The sequence below is a fragment of the Gymnoscopelus braueri genome (genome assembly GCF_963280865.1).
Source record: "Gymnoscopelus braueri genome assembly, chromosome: 13".
NCBI lineage: Eukaryota > Metazoa > Chordata > Actinopteri > Myctophiformes > Myctophidae > Gymnoscopelus > Gymnoscopelus braueri.
In genome coordinates this window covers 19,668,033-19,687,057 of record NC_137615.1, presented here as the reverse complement: position 1 = coordinate 19,687,057, position 19,025 = coordinate 19,668,033, and the positions used below count along the sequence as shown (strand labels likewise).

General features: G+C 39.4%; 1 protein-coding gene across 1 annotated transcript; it reads right to left on the bottom strand.

Moving 5' to 3' along the window:
• Positions 1 to 4,527: 4,527 nt before the first annotated feature.
• On the bottom strand, positions 4,528 to 18,038 carry LOC308099448 (uncharacterized protein; the record flags this gene model as incomplete). Its single annotated transcript, XM_080448191.1, has 20 exons — positions 17,999 to 18,038; positions 17,319 to 17,403; positions 14,808 to 14,833; positions 13,236 to 13,276; positions 13,073 to 13,112; positions 12,350 to 12,469; positions 11,970 to 12,169; positions 11,761 to 11,864; positions 11,536 to 11,648; positions 11,104 to 11,307; positions 10,937 to 11,011; positions 10,572 to 10,825; positions 10,207 to 10,288; positions 8,110 to 8,250; positions 7,803 to 8,005; positions 7,351 to 7,454; positions 5,662 to 5,783; positions 5,402 to 5,563; positions 4,787 to 4,808; positions 4,528 to 4,607 (listed from the first exon to the last, which is right to left on the bottom strand). Exons 2-20 carry the CDS (start codon positions 17,365 to 17,367, stop codon positions 4,528 to 4,530), a joined length of 2,142 nt encoding a protein of 713 aa, XP_080304317.1. The 5' UTR covers positions 17,368 to 17,403; positions 17,999 to 18,038.
• Positions 18,039 to 19,025: the final 987 nt, after the last annotated feature.

The following is a 19,025-nucleotide window of genomic DNA, read 5'->3' as shown; positions in this document are numbered from 1 at the left end:
TTTAGGTGTTTAGTATATGAACCTACATAACTGTTGTCTGGCTAATATATATCCTACATACATGCAGCTTGAATACATTAAGCGTAAGCATATACACACACAAACGTGTTTGCGTGCACACGATCACGGGTGTGCGTGTGCTTGTCAGGATGGGGAGGGGGGGGGCATTGTCTTTACCGTGTTTGAAAGCATTTGAAGAGCATCTCCAAGATTTGCAGAGAATTTGGTGAAGAACAGTTTCCACATTTCTTTGGTGTAGCTCATGTTGTCAGACAGTTTGCACTCTATGAGCATTGATAGCTGCTCTGGACTGAGCTTGAATTGCTGAAATAACAGAAAAGATCATGAAATCAAACAGCTTTAGATGAATTATGTCTGTTACAAACAGTGCAGCCTTTTAACGCTATTCAGTCAGCTTGGCCCATCCCACAGTGCAACATGCAATAATGTGTCGGCATGATTGTGTTTTTGTCTTTTTGTTTGTTTTAACTTGCAAGAGAAGACGTTGACATTTTGATGTTCTACACTGTAAGATGGTTTTGAGATCAGGAATTTAATAAAACCACTAATCCGGCATCTTACCAGACAACTTGTTAAGCAACAAAACACAAAAACATCTTTACTGTGAGAGTGTAAGAGCTACTGTACCTGAGGCAGGCATGCATAGTGTTGAATGCTGAAATTGCAGATGGAATCGGTCATATTTCCGCCCAAGTAGCTTTCCAAGGCAGTGCTGTGAAATAGAGGCAAAGTATTTAAGAATGAGCAATCTAGGAACCCATCGTCAAATAAAAAGGAAAAACAGCGCCCCCAGCGTTTTTCACTAGTAGCGCAGCTCTGAATCTGTTCTTGAGAGATTAAAGAACGAGTCTATTGGGCTCCAAAGGTTTATATCGTATTCACAGTGTTGTGAGTTTGAGTCTGATTCTTGACAGCTATCGTATAGTCCTCTCTTTCTCATATCTCTCTTCTACTGAAGAGTTGAAATGCTATCAACTTAGAAACGATGCATCTACATGGATGAGTAAGCATGTACATGTCATATCGTGGAGGAAATCAGGGGACACTCACCTATTGACACCACTGCACATTTGGCTTTCTGTAAGAGAGTGAGTTTGATTAATTTCAGAATTGTCTCCAATGAGAAGCAAAGAGAGAAAAGGTTGCTAGTAAACATTAAGCTGTACTCACCGTTGGCTGAGGTCACTTTGCACTGGGAGAAAGACAAAAACGAATATCATTAGCACAGAGTCTCCATTGACTAAACTCTTCAAATGACACAAGGACAAATATAAGTATTCGCTCACCTTTATTACCCCAATTTGTGGCTGAATCCCATCATGGCAACCTGAACAGAAAGCGTCAACACAAACTTAAGCACATAGATGTCAAAACATGTAGCACAATGCTTGCTTGCATTCATTGAGATATTAGATAATACTTAAATCCCTGTACTGTAACTCACCTTTAGGGAGAATGCTCATCAGTTGGTCCTTGATGGCCATAATGAATGCAGCCAGTTGAGGTTGGGCTGAAGAAATGACCATGTCTAACCTTTGGAAGCTGATGGCAAAGGAGAGGGGAAGCCATGAGTGAGGAAGACATGAACACAAGATATCAAGCACAAGCAACAACTCAATTAAACGATAAAGAATGAGTTACAACACAACTTCACTTACATGGTACTGTATGACTCGCAACTAAGGTTTGCCTGAAAATGCAAATGAGAAAAACAGGATACAGTTACTGTATTTGAAGACAATCTTGCAAAACGCCTATATTACGCTAAAACATTTGGATATTTACCCCTCCGGCATTTGTTTCCAGGTAAACGAGGAAGTCTTTGAATCTGGTGCCATTGCCCAGGTGATTAAAGACAATGTTGATGATGTAAACTGTATTTGCAGTGTTAGGCTTCAGTACCACCTCTCCTATCTGCTGTGGAGAGAAAGCTGGCAGAACTTCCACCTATGTTGAGAATAGACAATGCACACACAGTAGTGTTACTCCTTATTTTTGGAAGTACAGCATCATTGTAATCAACGTGAAAACAAATACAGTAGTAGCAAACAAAAACTGTAGCATTTACACTACCTATATTTTAGAATACACAAGCCAGTTTACTTCCGCAGTAGTACGTCTATTTCATAACACAGTAAAATCAGTGGTCTTGAAGTGGTACCTACCACTGAGACATTTGTCTGGAGTTGCATGACATCAGTGAGGGGTACAAAGGAGATAAAAGGCCCAAAGACCAATTGTAGCCAGGAGGTGATGCTGATTGAATTGTCGACACAACCGGGAACTGAAATAAACAATGAACGCATTTGAAGACTTTGCAAATAGTTCATTTTACTTGTCATGATCATTTCTGTCAGCTATGGAATGTGCAATTTGTTTAGTTTATCTATTTTAGAACAAAAAGGACAAGCACCTTCTGTGTCATTTCGACTCAAATAGGCTGCAAGGAAGTTTGAGTAGATCATCTGTAGCTTTTGCCTGTCGAGAGCTGGTTGATGACCCAGAGCAGCCACTCTGCAAAGGTAAACAGGTATGAATATGAGATACAAAGTACACACATAGTAAGCATATGGATGGAAAAAGCGCTAAGCACCCAATGTAATTACACTCACAGAATCTGGTAGGTTTCACAGCTAAAGTCTTTGGTGCTGAGACAAGACAGAAACTCTCCAGATGCATGGGGGAGGAAAGGCTTAAGATTGTTTTGAAACCACTTCCGTATAAAGTGCGTATCTTTCAGCTCTTGTGGAGTAAACTGATCGACAGTGACCTCCCCGAGTACATCAAGCACAAGAGGTATGGATGGACCTTTGGGCAGGAAAGTCTGTGGACAGAAACAATGTTCAAATGCATTGACCTATTATTGTTTTAGGTGTTTAGTATATGAACCTACATAACTGTTGTCTGGCTAATATATATCCTACATACATGCAGCTTGCATACATTAAGCGTAAGCATATACACACACAAACGTGTTTGCGTGCACACGAGCACGGGTGTGCGTGTGCTTGTCAGGATGGGGGGGGGGGGGGGGGGGGGCATTGTCTTTACCGTGTTTGAAAGCATTTGAAGAGCATCTCCAAGATTTGCAGAGAATTTGGTGAAGAACAGTTTCCACATTTCTTTGGTGTAGCTCATGTTGTCAGACAGTTTGCACTCTATGAGCATTGATAGCTGCTCTGGACTGAGCTTGAATTGCTGAAATAACAGAAAAAAAATCATGAAATCAAACAGCTTTAGATGAATTATGTCTGTTACAAACAGTGCAGCCTTTTAACGCTATTCAGTCAGCTTGGCCCATCCCACAGTGCAACATGCAATAATGTGTCGGCATGATTGTGTTTTTGTCTTTTTGTTTGTTTTAACTTGCAAGAGAAGACGTTGACATTTTGATGTTCTACACTGTAAGATGGTTTTGAGATCAGGAATTTAATAAAACCACTAATCCGGCATCTTACCAGACAACTTGTTTAGCAACAAAAAAACATCTTTACTGTGAGAGTGTAAGAGCTACTGTACCTGAGGCAGGCATGCATAGTGTTGAATGCTGAAATTGCAGATGGAATCGGTCATATCTCCGCCCAAGTAGCTTTCCAAGGCAGGGCTGTGAAATAAAAAAGTATTTAAAGGAGGAGTTCACCCAAAAAAATACTTATTTTCTATCAATTACACACCCCATGAAGCCTTGATTTCATGGATTTATTTTTGTTTTTGTGGCATTCCTAAAACAATAATTTGATGACCGTGTGTATTTCCGGTAGGAGACACAAATAATCTACTTTGTGCCTCCTACCGGATACATTAGCCGGTAGGAGACGGGAATCAAATTATTAGCTTAGGAAGGAATGCGACAAAAACAAAAAAGAATCCATGGATTCAAGGCTTCATAGGGTGTGCAATTGATAGAAAATAAGTCATTTTTTGGGTGAACACCTCCTTTAAGAATGAGCAATCTGGGAACCCAACGTCAAATAAAAAGGAAAAACAGCGCCCCCAGCGTTTTTCACTAGTAGCGCAGCTCTGAATCTGTTCTTGAGAGATTAAAGAATGAGTCTATTGGGCTCCAAAAGTTTATATCGTATTCACAGTGTTGTGAGTTTGAGTGTGATTCTTGACAGCTATCGTATAATCCTCTCTTTCTCATATCTCTCTTCTACTGAAGAGTTGAAATGCTATCAACTTAGAAACTGTCACGATCACGGCCCCTGTTGTGTCCATCATGTGACTGTTTAGCCACTGAGTTTGCCTCTGCCCCTTCCTTGCCCTGCTCCTATTTCGCCTCAGCCAATCTCCTACTCTCCCTTCTACCTGAGGCAAAGACTCTGATTGCCCTGAGTGCTGTCACCTGTGAGGACCAGCTGAGTCTGGTTGGGTGATGAGCTCCAGTGACTATTTAGACTCTGTCTGTGTGTTGGTGCAGTGCTGGATCTTAAGTTAGTGTCAGGTTTTATGTTCCATGTATGTACAGTACTGTTATCCTGTGTCTTTCACCAAGTAAAGTTAAGTTTATGTGATCTTCATCTCCTGCCTTTGTTTGAGTTCCTGCACTTGGGTCCTAACACCAGTTCCTGACAGAAACGATGCATCTGCATGGATGAGTAAGCATGTACATGTCAAATCGTGGAGGAAATCAGGGGACACTCACCTATTGACACCACTGCACATTTGGCTCTCTGTAAGAGAGTGAGTTTGATTAATTTCAGAATTGTCTCCAATGAGAAGCAAAGAGAGAAAAGGTTGCTAGTAAACATTAAGCTGTACTCACCGTTGGCTGAGGTCACTTTGCACTGGGAGAAAGACAAAAACGAATATCATTAGCACAGAGTCTCCTTTGACTAAACTATTCAAATGACACAAGGACAAATATAAGTATTCGCTCACCTTTATTACCCCAATTTGTGGCTGAATCCCATCATGGCAACCTGAACAGAAAGCGTCAACACAAACTTGTTAAGCACATAGATATCAAAACATGTACTGTAGCACAACTATGCTTGCTTGCATTCATTGAGATATTAGATAATACTTAAATCCCTGTACTGTAACTCACCTTTAGGGAGACTGCTCATCAGTTGGTCCTTGATGGCCATAATGAATGCAGCCAGTTGAGGTTGGGCTGAAGAAATGACCATGTCTAACCTTTGGAAGCTGATGGCAAAGGAGAGGGGAAGCCATGAGTGAGGAAGACATGAACACAAGATATCAAGCACAAGCAACAACTCAATTAAACGATAAAGAATGAGTTGCAACACAACTTCACTTACATGGTACTGTATGACTCGCAACTAAGGTTTGCCTGAAAATGCAAATGAGAAAAACAGTTACGGTATTTTAAGTCTTGCAAAACGCCTATATTACGTTAAAACTTTTGGATATTTACCCCTCCGGCATTTGTTTCCAGGTAAGTGAGGAAGTCTTTGAATCTGGTGCCATTGCCCAGGTGATTAAAGACAATGTTGATGATGTAAACTGTATTTGCAGTGTTAGGCTTCAGTACCACTTCTCCTATCTGCTGTGGAGAGAGAGCTGGCAGAACTTCCAGCTATGTTGAAAATAGACAGTGTTACTCCTTATCTTTTGAAGTACAGTGGCTTTGTAACCAGAATGAAAATGATTAGGAAACAAATTTGTAAGACTTACAACAGAAAGGTTTCCGTGCAATTGAAAAAAGTCTTCCAGAGAAGCAAAGTGGGAAAATATGCCAAAGTTCATCTTGATGAAATCCACATTGCTGTTGTTTGTTGGTGATATGCAGGCCATCCCTTCAAGAATGAGATAAAATAAGAAAGAATATAGCAAGTGTGCCACTAACACCTTTTTAAGTCTGCCCCCAATGAAGCAGACATATTGTATAACACAAAAAATAAATGCATTCTGACACAATTTAATTATGTTTTAAGCACTTATAATTACATATAATCATATTTTATCAATTTATAAATTACAGTAACCCACCAGGTGAAGCGCTTATAATTGGTATATAACAGAAAATAATCTCTTTGTAACACACTAAATACAGCACAAATATGGCATCATAAAAGTATTATTTGATAGTTTATATTCATAACTAATTTGAATCCAATGGGGTCAGCCAAAAATCAACCGACTTGCTAGCCAGCTGACTCCCTTTGTTTTTAATAGCAGTGCCACAACATGCTAACAGGTCTCCAGTGGACATGTCACAGTAGCTATAATCGTGGTTTAAAACAGCTTTTAACTATTTGACAAGAGCCTTGGGGTGCACAGTATTAATACTTTAGTCATAGCTAGTATTTTTACGTTGTGCTGCCGAAGGGGCCAGGCGTCTAGAACAGGCTTAATCTCTATCTGTCTCTCTCTTTCTCTGTATACACCAGACCGGCATGTGCATCACTGTCAAAACCACGCTCCGTTTTTGGAGAATCATCGCCTTTGTAAGCGTATGGAATGATTATATAAATCAGCTTATATAATTGTGGGAGCATACTCATGTTCTCCAAACTATTTATAGTTTCTTCCCAAAACTTTGCCACACCACCAGTCCTACATACTTCCACCTAGAAACTCCATTCATTCAAACTGTAAAAAAAAAATCAGCTTACTGTGGAATCGTGTGCTTGTTCATGTCATTTTGAAATGTTTTGTAGTTTTTGAAATATTTAACTTAACACCCAATAAAGTGTATGGGAAATTCAATGTTATTTTCATCTTAAACCCCTTTTGTCTTTCACTTTTACTTACAGACTCCTTTTAAACTTTAAAAGGTTGAGGTATATTATGACTTCCATTGCTGTGTTTAACTTTTGATTACTTTTATACTTTTGACGTGTTATGAGCTTGTAGATTTTTGGAAGATTTGAGTACTTTTACTTTGGTATTAAAAATATATTTTGATGCCAATACTTTTGTAAATTTTAAGCTAAAAAACTCCAACCCCACACACACCCTAAGTACGATACAATAATGTACAGTATTTTTAAAATGCACAGTATGAATATTAGGTTCTTTTACTTTACTCTCCATTTTTGTTACTTCAACTCCACTATATATCAGATAAAATATTGCACATTTTACTCCATTAAAATTACAGCATTTGACAGCTTTAGTTACTTGTTACTTTGCAGCTTAAGCCACTCAAGTCCTTTGTCATACTTTGGCTAATAAAAAAAGTTTTTGTTGTTGCTTGAAGCGAGCCCACACTGTTTCTTCAGGAACTGTATTTTCTAGTTTGACATCTCATCCCTAATTCTACTATTTGGAGGGGGGGGAGGGTGCATATAAATTAGACTTAAGTACTTAATCCTGTTGTACTCCATAACATAACAGACAAGTCAATCAAAGACTGAGTACCTGGATCTGTCCGCTGTGAGAGGAAGGGGTAAATGAAGCTTGTGTAGACCAGTTTCTGTGTTGGTTCAGCCATACTGACAGCGTGGTCACTCATTCCCTTCACACTATAAGAATAAAACATGTTGAAAGGTTAAGGTAAGGTAAGATCAATTTAATGATTTGTGTGTGATTCAAAATTCATGAAGTTGTATTTGTCACCGACTTATACAGGTGCGTGTGTGTGTGTGTGTGTGTGTGTGTGTGTGTGTGTGTGTGTGTGTGTGTGTGTGTGTGTGTGTGTGTGTGTGTGTGTGTGTGTGTGTGTGTGTGTGTGTGTGTGTGTGTGTGTGTGTGTGTGTGTGTGTGTGTGTGTGTGTGTGTGTGTGTGTGTGTGTGTGTGTGTGTGTGTGTGTGTGTGTGTGTGTGTGTGTGTGTGTGTGTGTGTGTGTGTGTGTGTGTGTGTGAATACATACAGGGCCTGGAAGGCATCACAGCTAAATCTCAGAGTACTGAGGCAAGACAGGTATGCCTTCGACACAAAGGGCAGGGAAGGTCTCAGTTTGATTAGGAACCAGAATTTTAAATAATCTGAATTCCCGAGGTCCTCTGGTCTGAAGCTGATTACAGGAAACGGCCCAACCAAGTTTGTAAGGTTTGACTGACCTGCTGTCCCATTCTACAGAGATTGGAAAACATGGTTATGATTGCAGTGATGCTTTAAGGAGATAGAAAACTATCTTTATGCATTATGCTTCCCATTGAGAGGATTGGGTTTCTTACTGTCATTGTATGTTGCCATGTTGAAAAGTTAAGTGTCCTTGATAGTTCTAGGGTCAATAACATTAGATTTTCTGCCGAGAAGTTCATATTAGAATGGGTCACACATTTTAGCACTCCAAACAGGTCATCTGTATGGAATATCTAAGAAAAGGGAAAATATGTTTTTAAAGCAAGTAGTAGAGTTTCTTTGTAAGGTCACTGATGATAAAGGGAACAAAACATGCTCAATCCTATTGTACAACAAGGTCCAAGACAGCGCTCCCAATAATAATAATGTAATTTCACACAAATGTTTAGGGCAAGACCCCCTTCTTCAGCATGCCAGGAGGGACATACAGTATAAAACAGAGGTGTTATCAACTTCATATAGCCAACCTGGCGCAACAGGTTATAACACTGGAAATCAAGTCAAATCAATCAAGTCAAATAACAAAACAATGAATAGTAAAAAAAAAACGGATCCGTCTTGATCACTTGACTATAGAGATAATGTGTACAGATTTGCGTGATGTTTGGAATAAATGTGTAGGAGTAATATATAAAAAATGTTAAAAGGCAGATGTGATAAATGCAGGGCAAACGTTTTTCTTTGGCCTCTAAGGAATGCGCATACAAAGTTTTACACAGATCGCAAATCGGCCTGTTGTAGCACCACCATGAGGCTGATTTGAAGTGGCATTTCTTGCTTGGCTTAGTGGGAATGTGCGTGCAACATTTCACAGAAATCGTACGCTGTGTTCATGATTTGAGGCATTTTGTTCAAAACAGAGCACTCCTGCAAACTTTGGAAGCCAATCTTAGCCAATCAGGATGGCATATGACAAATCTGAAAGACCTGTTTCTTTAAATGACTATAGAGATACTGGCCCTCATTTATCAACGCGGTGCAGACCAAATAATGGGCGTACGGCGAGATCACCGCAACTTTCGGCATTTATCAATATATCCTGACGTTGGCTTCATCCTACCGTACGCTGAGATCTCACGTCTGGTAGAGAGCAGTTGTTGACTTTGGCTGCGCCCGTTTATTCCATTCTAGACCTGCGGAGCAGCATTGTCTGACTGTCTGACAGGCATCTGGACACATAATGTATTCCATTCATGACGATGTGATTGGTATCATAATATGTCATTCATGTAGGCTACACGCCTACGTGACAAAGATTGTACCGCTACGGATTACATGAAACACACAGTTGGGCGTGTGTGTGTGTGTGTGTGTGTGTGTGTGTGTGTGTGTGTGTGTGTGTGTGTGTGTGTGTGTGTGTGTGTGTGTGTGTGTGTGTGTGTGTGTGTGTGTGTGTGTGTGTGTGTGTGTGTGTGTGTGTGTGTGTGTGTGTGTGTGTGTGTGTGAGAGAGAGAGAGAGAGAGAGAGAGGCGTGTGCATGTGTGTGACTTGACAGGCAGCGAGGCGAGGCGAGCCGGCGAAACTCTTTCTTTTCGGTTCTTCATGTCGTAAAATCGGGGTGTTTCCAGAATATTTAAGGGCGTCTTATTTAAATGACGCTCGGTTTCAGCCGTGACATTTATCAAGGCTCCGACCCAATGTACGCTAGGATCAGCTGTATAGGATCCGTTGATAAATGTGACTTCGACGTTGGTGTACGGCCGAATATATGGAAAAATATACGCCGGTTTATACGCTCCGTTGATAAATGAGGGCCACTGTGTATCGATTTGCATGTTTGGACAAAATCTGTAGGAGTACTGTCAAAAAAGTTGTTTTGCAAAATGTCAATTCCCTGTCACTGCTGACCCATACTGGCTGGTCTCGGGGAGGGTGTCCCTGAGAAGACATTACAACCACCACGTGTCTCCTCTGATACACGTCACGTTGCCACATATTTACGTTTTGGAACAATTACACTAAACATACAAGAAATTTAAAACCTATTAGGAATGTGATCAACCTGTTGCACCAGGTTGACAACTCACAGGTGAAATATGTCCTCCACCCCAATAGAAACACTTGCTGTAATTATAACATATCGGCTGTCTTGATGCTTGTGTGATTATAAGACGCTTTTCTCTTGTACAAGACATGTCAAACAATCCTCTGCTATAATAATACACGATAAGGGACTTCCTGATGCTTACACGGCATGACTGATTGTTGTGAGTAACATCACAGGATATCCCAGTAGCAGATGCGGTGGAGTATGAATGAACGTTAACTGACCTGTAAAATAACAGAAAACCAAACCAGGCGGTTCAGGTGGCATCACAGAACAATGTGAAGTGGCAAATATCTTTGATTAGAAGATAAATATGGTGCACAGGTTCACAAACGTTTCAGCTCAAGAGCCAAAAGATACATTTGGTGTCTCCCTGGGACCCATATGTACAAAATGCATTATGAATTACTACTTTTTTCACCAAAATAGCCAAACTAACAGACCCCAAATGGGTCAGTTTGGGAACCACATACTGTATTATGGTATGTACTGTATGGGGAAACTCACAAGATTTGGTGGAATACAGCTGTGACATTGTGAGGCATCTCCATGTTGTTTGGCATAAAGCGTCTGACAGCCGGCAGAACAACATACTGGAACCAGTCATCCATGCTGGAGATGTTGAAATTGCTGAAAGAGGGTGCTTGGCCCACAATGGTTTCATTTCCCAAGGAGAAGTTGTTGGAGAAATGACCAGCAAGTTCTATCAAGGTCAAGTTCACTATGGCCTCCGTGAGGTAATGTTTGACAGAGCTGTTGTTCTTATGAGAGACAAAAAATAAAATAATGTCAACCTTTTTTTCCCATTTCACTTGGATAGCCAATCATGTACAGATTGCTAAGTGTAAACACCTTTTTACTGCTTAAAGTACCTGATTGATGGTGGAAACAAAGGTCTTGATAAAGCTTCCCAGTGGCTTAAACAAAGACAGGAAGTCTTTGAAATCCTGCAACCATATAGATATGAAACCAACAGTCATGGTCACAGCAAATATTACAATTAATTATCAACATTGAAAAGACACAAACAGACACTCACACTCTCCTGTTGATGTGTTTGTGTAGCATTATTTCCCATCATGTTGGAGGCAGTTGCATTTGATGGTAAGGTAAGGTTGTTCAGAAGAGGTCTAAGCAGGCTGAGAACAATGTGGCTGATGGTGCCATTGTTCATGTCTCCCATACCAGGGTGAAAGATCAACTCAACCTTCTGTTCTGGACTGAGCAAAGGCAGGGCTGCCAACTGTGAGAGAACATTACCATCGAGTTATACTTAGTTGCACACGGGTGTCGCCTCACACCGAAAATAACAGATCTACAAGCTCCTAGATCAGCTATTTTCAATGTGTGACACAACCAGGTATACATAGTGCGTAAGCCTTCGAAATTATAGCAATCGATAAGATATTAATCATTGTGACCTTTCTTTCACACATTGTACTTTTGTAGTCCTTATAGTTTGCACACTTACACCACTGAAATTCTTGTTCAGTGAATAGAGTTCTCTTATCTGGGCAAAGATGGAGAAACCTCTGAAGTTCTGCATTAGCCAATCCTTACTGTCAGTTCCAGGACCGGCACAACCTTTTAAAAGATCAACATCACTAACATTACTCACAAATCAATTTCACCATCTGTTGTCGAACGATATCAAGTATTATATCCAATATCCAAGCAAATACAAAATAATATGTACCTGTGGTATCATTTCTTGCAAGAAAGCCACGGATGAAATGCATGTAGATCAGTCTTTGCTGAGAGGGTTTCATTTCCTTCATGTGAGCACTCAATTCATTAACCCTGCAAATGTTCCAAAATAAAATGAGTGGAATTCCAAATAAACATAGAGTTAGACTGCGTTCTGTGATATCATACAATGTTATGGTGCTGCTGTGTTTCACCCACATGATCTGGTAGGTCTCGCAGTTAAATTTGTCTGTGCTCAGACAGGAGAGGAACCGATGGGATACAGATGCCAGGTGTGGTCTAAGCATGACATGAAACCAAACTCTGGTGAAGTTGGCGTCATGGAACCTCTCCCCTGTTGTGTTGAAGTCGAGTCCTTGAATTAACCCCAAGACGAGCTGCAAATCCTTGTCAGCTCTCTGCACGGGCGAGGGGACAAATGTCTTCAAAGAGCAGCTCAAGGAGATACATTACCGCAGTTAATATATCAAATTGTTTAATACATTCAAAGTTGGCTGATTGGTCTGCTCTCTTTTTTTTTTGCACTTTTTAGATACACGTTTATCAAGAGAGTATGAAGTAGTACGGCTATACTGTACCATAAAGGAGTATAAATCAAAGGCAGGGTGCATGACCGCCATTAGCCTCTCCTTCTGTTCCATGTTGCTCTCAGACAACCCTGAGCAAGTCAGGAACTTGGCAAAGGTGGCATTTGTGAACTAGAAGTAAAACACACAATTACATATTTGATTAAAAATATTTATTCCAAACAGAAAATGACACGCAACTTATATATCTCTGCTGTCCGGCAGAAACCAGCTAACTCCAAAAATTTTCAGGAAATGAAAAAAAAATAAAATAAACAAAAAGTGGAGTTAGGAGGTTTTGTTCATCATTGATAAGAACAGCTGAGTGGACCTCCAAGCTCACAATGAGGTTGGATGTCAAAACTCCACCCCCCTTTGGTGGAGTTAGCTGCTTTAGCAGAAAGTTTGAGGATCCAATGGAATTAGCTGGTTTTGTCAGAAGCGCTTTTTAATACTTTTCCTTGGTTCAATATTTTTTTTAATCAACACACAGACGTAAAGGGTGTTCAATAGCACTGATTTATGTGGAAAAAAAGTAAAAGCGTCAAAATGGAGTTAGCTAGTTCCTGCCGGACAGCAACGACCTGATTTATACTTGTGCGATATGCCATGCACCGAAAATAGCAGATCTACAAGCTTGTAGCCTAGATCTGTGAGCTTATAGATCTGCTATTTTCGGTTGCGCAACAGTGGCACCCAACAAAGTACACATAACCCCCGATACCGATGACTTACGGGATCATACATTCCTCCATCAGGGTTTCCATTATCAGTGCTATGAAAGTGAAATACATCAATCCATTAATACAAGAAAATGTTAAAATGAAATAGAATAATAGTAGCAACATATGAGAAATATTTGACAGGCATGTGGCATGTCATTTGTGACATAATGTACCTGTTTCCTCCAATGTTTCCTCCAATACATTTTTCTGAGACCTTGGAAGGGAAAACGCTCATATAAGGTTATATGGTACATTGGCAGAAACCTTCTATCTCTATACTCATCATTTTTCTTGCATAAATTAATGCTCTACTTCGTCAAACTACAGTGTCACACAAAAGTAGCATCGCAACACATTTTGAGCCTGTAGATCAGCTGTTGTTGCTACTTTTGAATTTGAATCCTGAAAAGTAAAAATGTTGGATATATGAGGTTTCCAGCCGACAGCAATTTTTTTAACCCATTCTATCCGGGAACGCATCTCTGTCATTTTAGATGTCTTTGGCTATTCAAAAATAGCAGATGTACAAGCTCATAGCGCGGCACAGAGTGCCGCGCTATGAGCTTGCAGATTTGCTATTTTAGAAAATAATCGTGAAAATGTGTGCAAATCTTTGAATATATATTTTTTAAAGCGAACATTTGTAAAATATTTTGTTCCAGGGACCTCCAGAAGCTATCATTTGAGTTAAAAATGTTGTTTAAAAAAATATATGTATTCAAAGATTTGCACAAATGTTCAAGATTTTTCAAAAATAGCAGATCTACAAGCTCGTAGCGCTATGAGTTTGTAGATCTGCTGTTTTTGAATGGCCAAAGTATAAAATAATGGTTATAGCTTAAATCTAAAATGACACAGATGCGTTCCCGGATTGAATGGGTTAATGCAGGAGTGTAGTTTAGTGCAGTGGTTTCAAACCTTTTCAGGCCGTGACCCCCCAAAAGAATCATATTTGAACTTGGGACCCCCCACCCTGATAAGCACTTGGAATTGTAGGAGTTGAGGCATTACACTTTCGGTTCCACAGATAAATATTGTGAAAATAGCAGATCTACAAGCTCACAACGCCTTGCAAAGCGAGGCGTTGTGAGCTTGTAGATCTGCTATTTTCAAAATGTTTGCCTCTTTCTTTTATTATTTGACAATTTGGCCAATCTTTGACCAGTTTTTATAGTATAGTTTGTTGGTTACTTTTTCTTTTCTTTCTTTTTGAGGTATGAAAAAGGTCTTAAAGGACCTTAAATTGTCACTTCACTCTGATTTGGGGACTCCCTCACAATCATGTGGGAGTCACGACCCGCAGGTAACCACTGGTATGCTTCAGGGTGTGGCTCATGTCTAATCTTTCTGTTTTTTTTTTGTTTGTTTTTCAATGAATGGTGTCTGGGTGTGTACTGGTCTGGAAACTCATTGTCACATTCTTCTTTGTGTCTTGAGATGTTTTTCTTTGATTCTGAGGCTAGCCGTCTAGAACATCTAGAACATGTTTCTTAGACATTTATGTAACAGTTTTGTAACATGATTACATGATGGACTTCCAGGTTATTTTCAGTATCACCATAGAGCTCAAAAGAGACAATCATTAAGCACTGAACATTAAGAATTCAATTTGTTCAAGAGAATTTAATTTATTATGCATTATGCAACTATGTTAAGTAGGCTACTATATAGAGATTGAGATCAATAGCGATTGTTGAGACATATATAAGGCATCAGATGATGAAGTGCACAATAAAAGATCATACCTCTGCAGCCTTAAAGATGATTGAACCTAGAGAAGATACAACATGAAATAATCAGTAACTATACATTTACTTAAGTACTGTACTTACAGTGTAGTACAATTTTGAGGTATTTCTTTTGACTTGAGTATTTCCAATTTTCTGCACTTTTACTTCTCTATTACTACTCAAAGGGCCGGCGGGCGGGCCGGGCGGACCAGGGCATGACTCAGACATAACCATAAACAAACCCGATACTCCCATATACGTATAGGCAGGACCAGGGCAACGTCACTCTGACTCAGACATAACCATAAACAAACCCGACACACCCATATATAGGCATGTCACTATATGACTCAGACATAACCATAAACAAACCTGATATGCCCATACATAGGCATGTCACTATGACTGAGACATAACCATAAACAAACCCGATATGCCCATATATAGGCATATATGGAGATCCCGTTGTCCAGAGCCACATAATTATTCGATCGCTATGCCCATATATGGTTATATGCATATATGGGGCTGACCAACTTTAAACTCGAGTACTTTTATATTGTGGTATTACTAAGTAAAGAAATTAAGTACTTCTTCCTAACCTGACTCTGCCAGATGGGGGCGTTATTACTTCTTCCACCACTGCATGAAATAATCATTTCTAACAGTTGAAATAATTTCTAACAAATCTGAAACCTAATTCTCAAACAGTCCTTTGAAAAAAATCCTGGAGCAGATCTTTTTTGAAACAAAGCATATATCATTGCTGTGGGTAGAAACCACTAATCTCAATATTTAAATGTTAAAAATGTTTTCCCCTCACAAATGAATGCCGATCTACAAGCTCACGTTGTGAGCATGTAGATCTGCTATTTCCGCTCCAAAGTTAAAGTGAAAGCGGTTAAGTGAGTTTTATAAATATTGAGCCAATGAAAAGTATTAACGATAGCTTGTAACTAAATAATAACTACATTGGAACACAGGTTCTTTTTTCCATATCCTGAAAAAGTAACGGTTTTGGACATAAGGTTTCTGCCCGACAGCGACGATATGCAACAATGTACATATGCGCACATACTTCAAAAGACACAAAAAATATATATTACTAGATTTTCTGGCCGCTACGCTGCCTTCAAATCTAGTCCTATATTGCGCTGATAAGAACAATGGTCACTGAGTTATGGCCATTTGAAGTGTTAAACACTGTTGTAACACTGCTGTAGTGTCCCATATGTTTGCAATGTAGTTTTTTTTGGTGTGATTGTTCTCATGCTAGACCCCTAAACAGTGTTATGCCACGTGTGGTGCAGATTGGAGCATTGTTGCGCCTGTGGCCCCTGGTGTGACTATTCTCATGGCAGATGCCTGAACAGTGTTTGTGCCAAGTTTGGTGTGGAGCAACAGTGCACCTGTGGCCATAGGGTGCACCTGTGGCCATAGGGTGCCCCTGACGGTGCCACTGGTACTTTGGCGTGTGACTATTCTCATGCCAGACCCCTGAACAGTGTTTGTGCCAGGGTTGGTGCGGATCGAAGCAACAGCACAACTTGCACCGTATTGCTGTTGCTGCTTGAATTGACACTTGAATTGCCCCCTAAGCATCAATAAAGGTTGATCTTATGCTAGAATCAAAATTATTATATGAAATATATAATACCAAGATTTCTTGCATATTGAATTTGGTTAAATTATTCTAAATTAATATTGACCACTGCCTTTCTACACCACATACACTTTCAAGGCATCCTGGTCCTGTTAAGAACTTGACTATGAATTAATTTTCAATAGACTTGACTGCTGGTGTCCCTAAACATTCAGAATCATATCACTCGAGTTCTCAGATCTTTACACAGGCTTTCTGTCTATCAAATAATACATACATGAAGAAGCAGCACTCAATATTTATACACCACATAATATCTGGAACAAATTCCGCAAAAACTGCTACAGCTCTTTTAAATCAAATCTGAATAATTTTTGTATTAGTTTTTTTTAATTAATTCCTAGTGCTATTCTCTTATTTTTTCTGTTGCATTTTAATATATTCTTATTTTCTATTCTCTTAAAGCTGCAATCTGTAACTTTCATATCCTACCTGTTATTTGAACCCAAGTCTCCATGAGAGAGCAGAGATTTTCTACAGCTCTGCCAATAAGGCAGAGGCTCACTCAGTCAGGGGAGATATTGCACAATGAGCTTCAGGCAATACTCTTTGTCAACGACTAAGTGTCCAGGTTCTAAATTTCCCAAAGGAAGAGTAGGGAGACCACTTCACAGGATTATTATATTGAATTACATTATACTATATTGTATTAACATACTCTACAGATTGATTAACCTTTTAAGATACGTTCCGGATTGCAGCTTTAACTCTTTAATAACTATATTTAATTGTAATCAAGTGTCCTTTTATAATGTGTTTATTTTAGTGTCTTAATGCGCATTATGTTTTGTGACACACCCATAGTGTTGTTTGCCAATAATAGTGATGCCTTACATCCATCCAGCCATAAAACCTTTACTCACCTAATCTCAGGATAGCTGCAGCGAGAGTGAGAGCATTTACATGTCCCATTTTGTCCCCCGGAGCAGCTCAACTAGTAGTCTCTCTCTAAATGAAGACACAAGCATACACACATGCTTAGTGTTTGTGCACATTATCACATAAACCTGGGTTCAAGTAGGGCCCCTGACCCGTGTCATCAACATATTCTCACACTCAAGTAGTACTATAGTGACTTCATGGGACCTGGTACCCCCGAAAAGACCAATAGTGCAGTATGCTGAAATCCGTTGCAGTCACCCGGCCGTTTGACGGCTTGAGAGTGAGAATGCGTTGGTGTAGTGGGCCTCTACTGAATCATTCCCATCTTTCTCTTTTTAAATAAACAAATTAAAAGAAAGAACCCACTCAATTGCACTACTGTTGCTGGATATTATTCATATTTAATTTGTCATATTTCATATCGTCATATCATATTCAAGTGATATTACCAGTTGTCCTTCCAAATGTGCTTCTATATATAATGTACGATATGTCTTCTGTTGAAAATAAATAACTATCTTAATGTCACCCAAAAACGTATTAAAATGTACAGCATAACCCCACATAGTGGAGATTAAATTAATCATAGAGGCCATCATTTGCCAAAGGGCACAACAATTTGTTTTTGTAAACTGGATAAGCTTTAGAAAGATGGTCTTACCTGTCTCTATGCCACGCTGCGTTCTCACCGAAGTGAGCTGATGCTGTGAAGATAAATTAGATCGGGTGTGGCATACTGCCATTCATTCATGTCATGGCTGTATGAAACTGTCACTCAAAATGTTAATAAAATAGGAGGGATTACTACAATCACGCCTCGACTGCACTGACATTGATTTACACAACAGGAATAACATGCCATACAATTAGCAGTTCTGATGCCCAATCAATCAATCATTTAGGATGTGTAAATAGGCAGTCACAAAAATACTTTAAGAGTATTTTGTGTTATTGTATTCATTTTTTCATTCATTCATTCCTTTTCACATTGCCCTGTTATAGCGCCACCAGCAGGTCTAATTTAGCAAAACACATTTTTGCAACAAAATGCCTAAAATCATGAATGCACGCACATTCCCACAAGGCCGAGGAAGAAATGCCACCCTTTTCACATTGGCCTATTATAGCGCCACCAGGAGGCCACAATAAACTACCTGACCTGGCGCGAGACCTGTGCTCCGAGGAGCACTTTTTCTAGTTATTTTATCTTCTTATTGTAATTTTATTGTTGTGCCACTGTTGAGGAGGCACTAAGAACAAGAATGTCACTGCCAGCAGTGATGCCACAGCTGCATTGCATGCATGTGACAATAAACATCTTTTACATTGAACATGTTATTTTTTTTCTTTTATAGTCTATTATTAGTTTTTTCTTTCTTTTATCTTTCTATAAAGATAAATAATTTGTGCTCCAAAATAAATCTAAATAATAGGTTAAATGTACATAGGATATGAAAAGTTACAGATTGCACCTTTAAGAGAATAGAAAATAAGAATATGTTAAAATACAACAGAAAAATAAGAGAATACATGTACAGTTCAGCACAAGGAATAAATCAAAAACATAAGTAAAAAGCAGCGGCAAACACAAAAGTCTTCACATTTGATTTAAAAAGAGCTGAGAGTTGTAGCAGACAGTTTTCTGGGGAAAATGGAAAGTGCTAGCCTGGTTCCAGACCATAGACCCC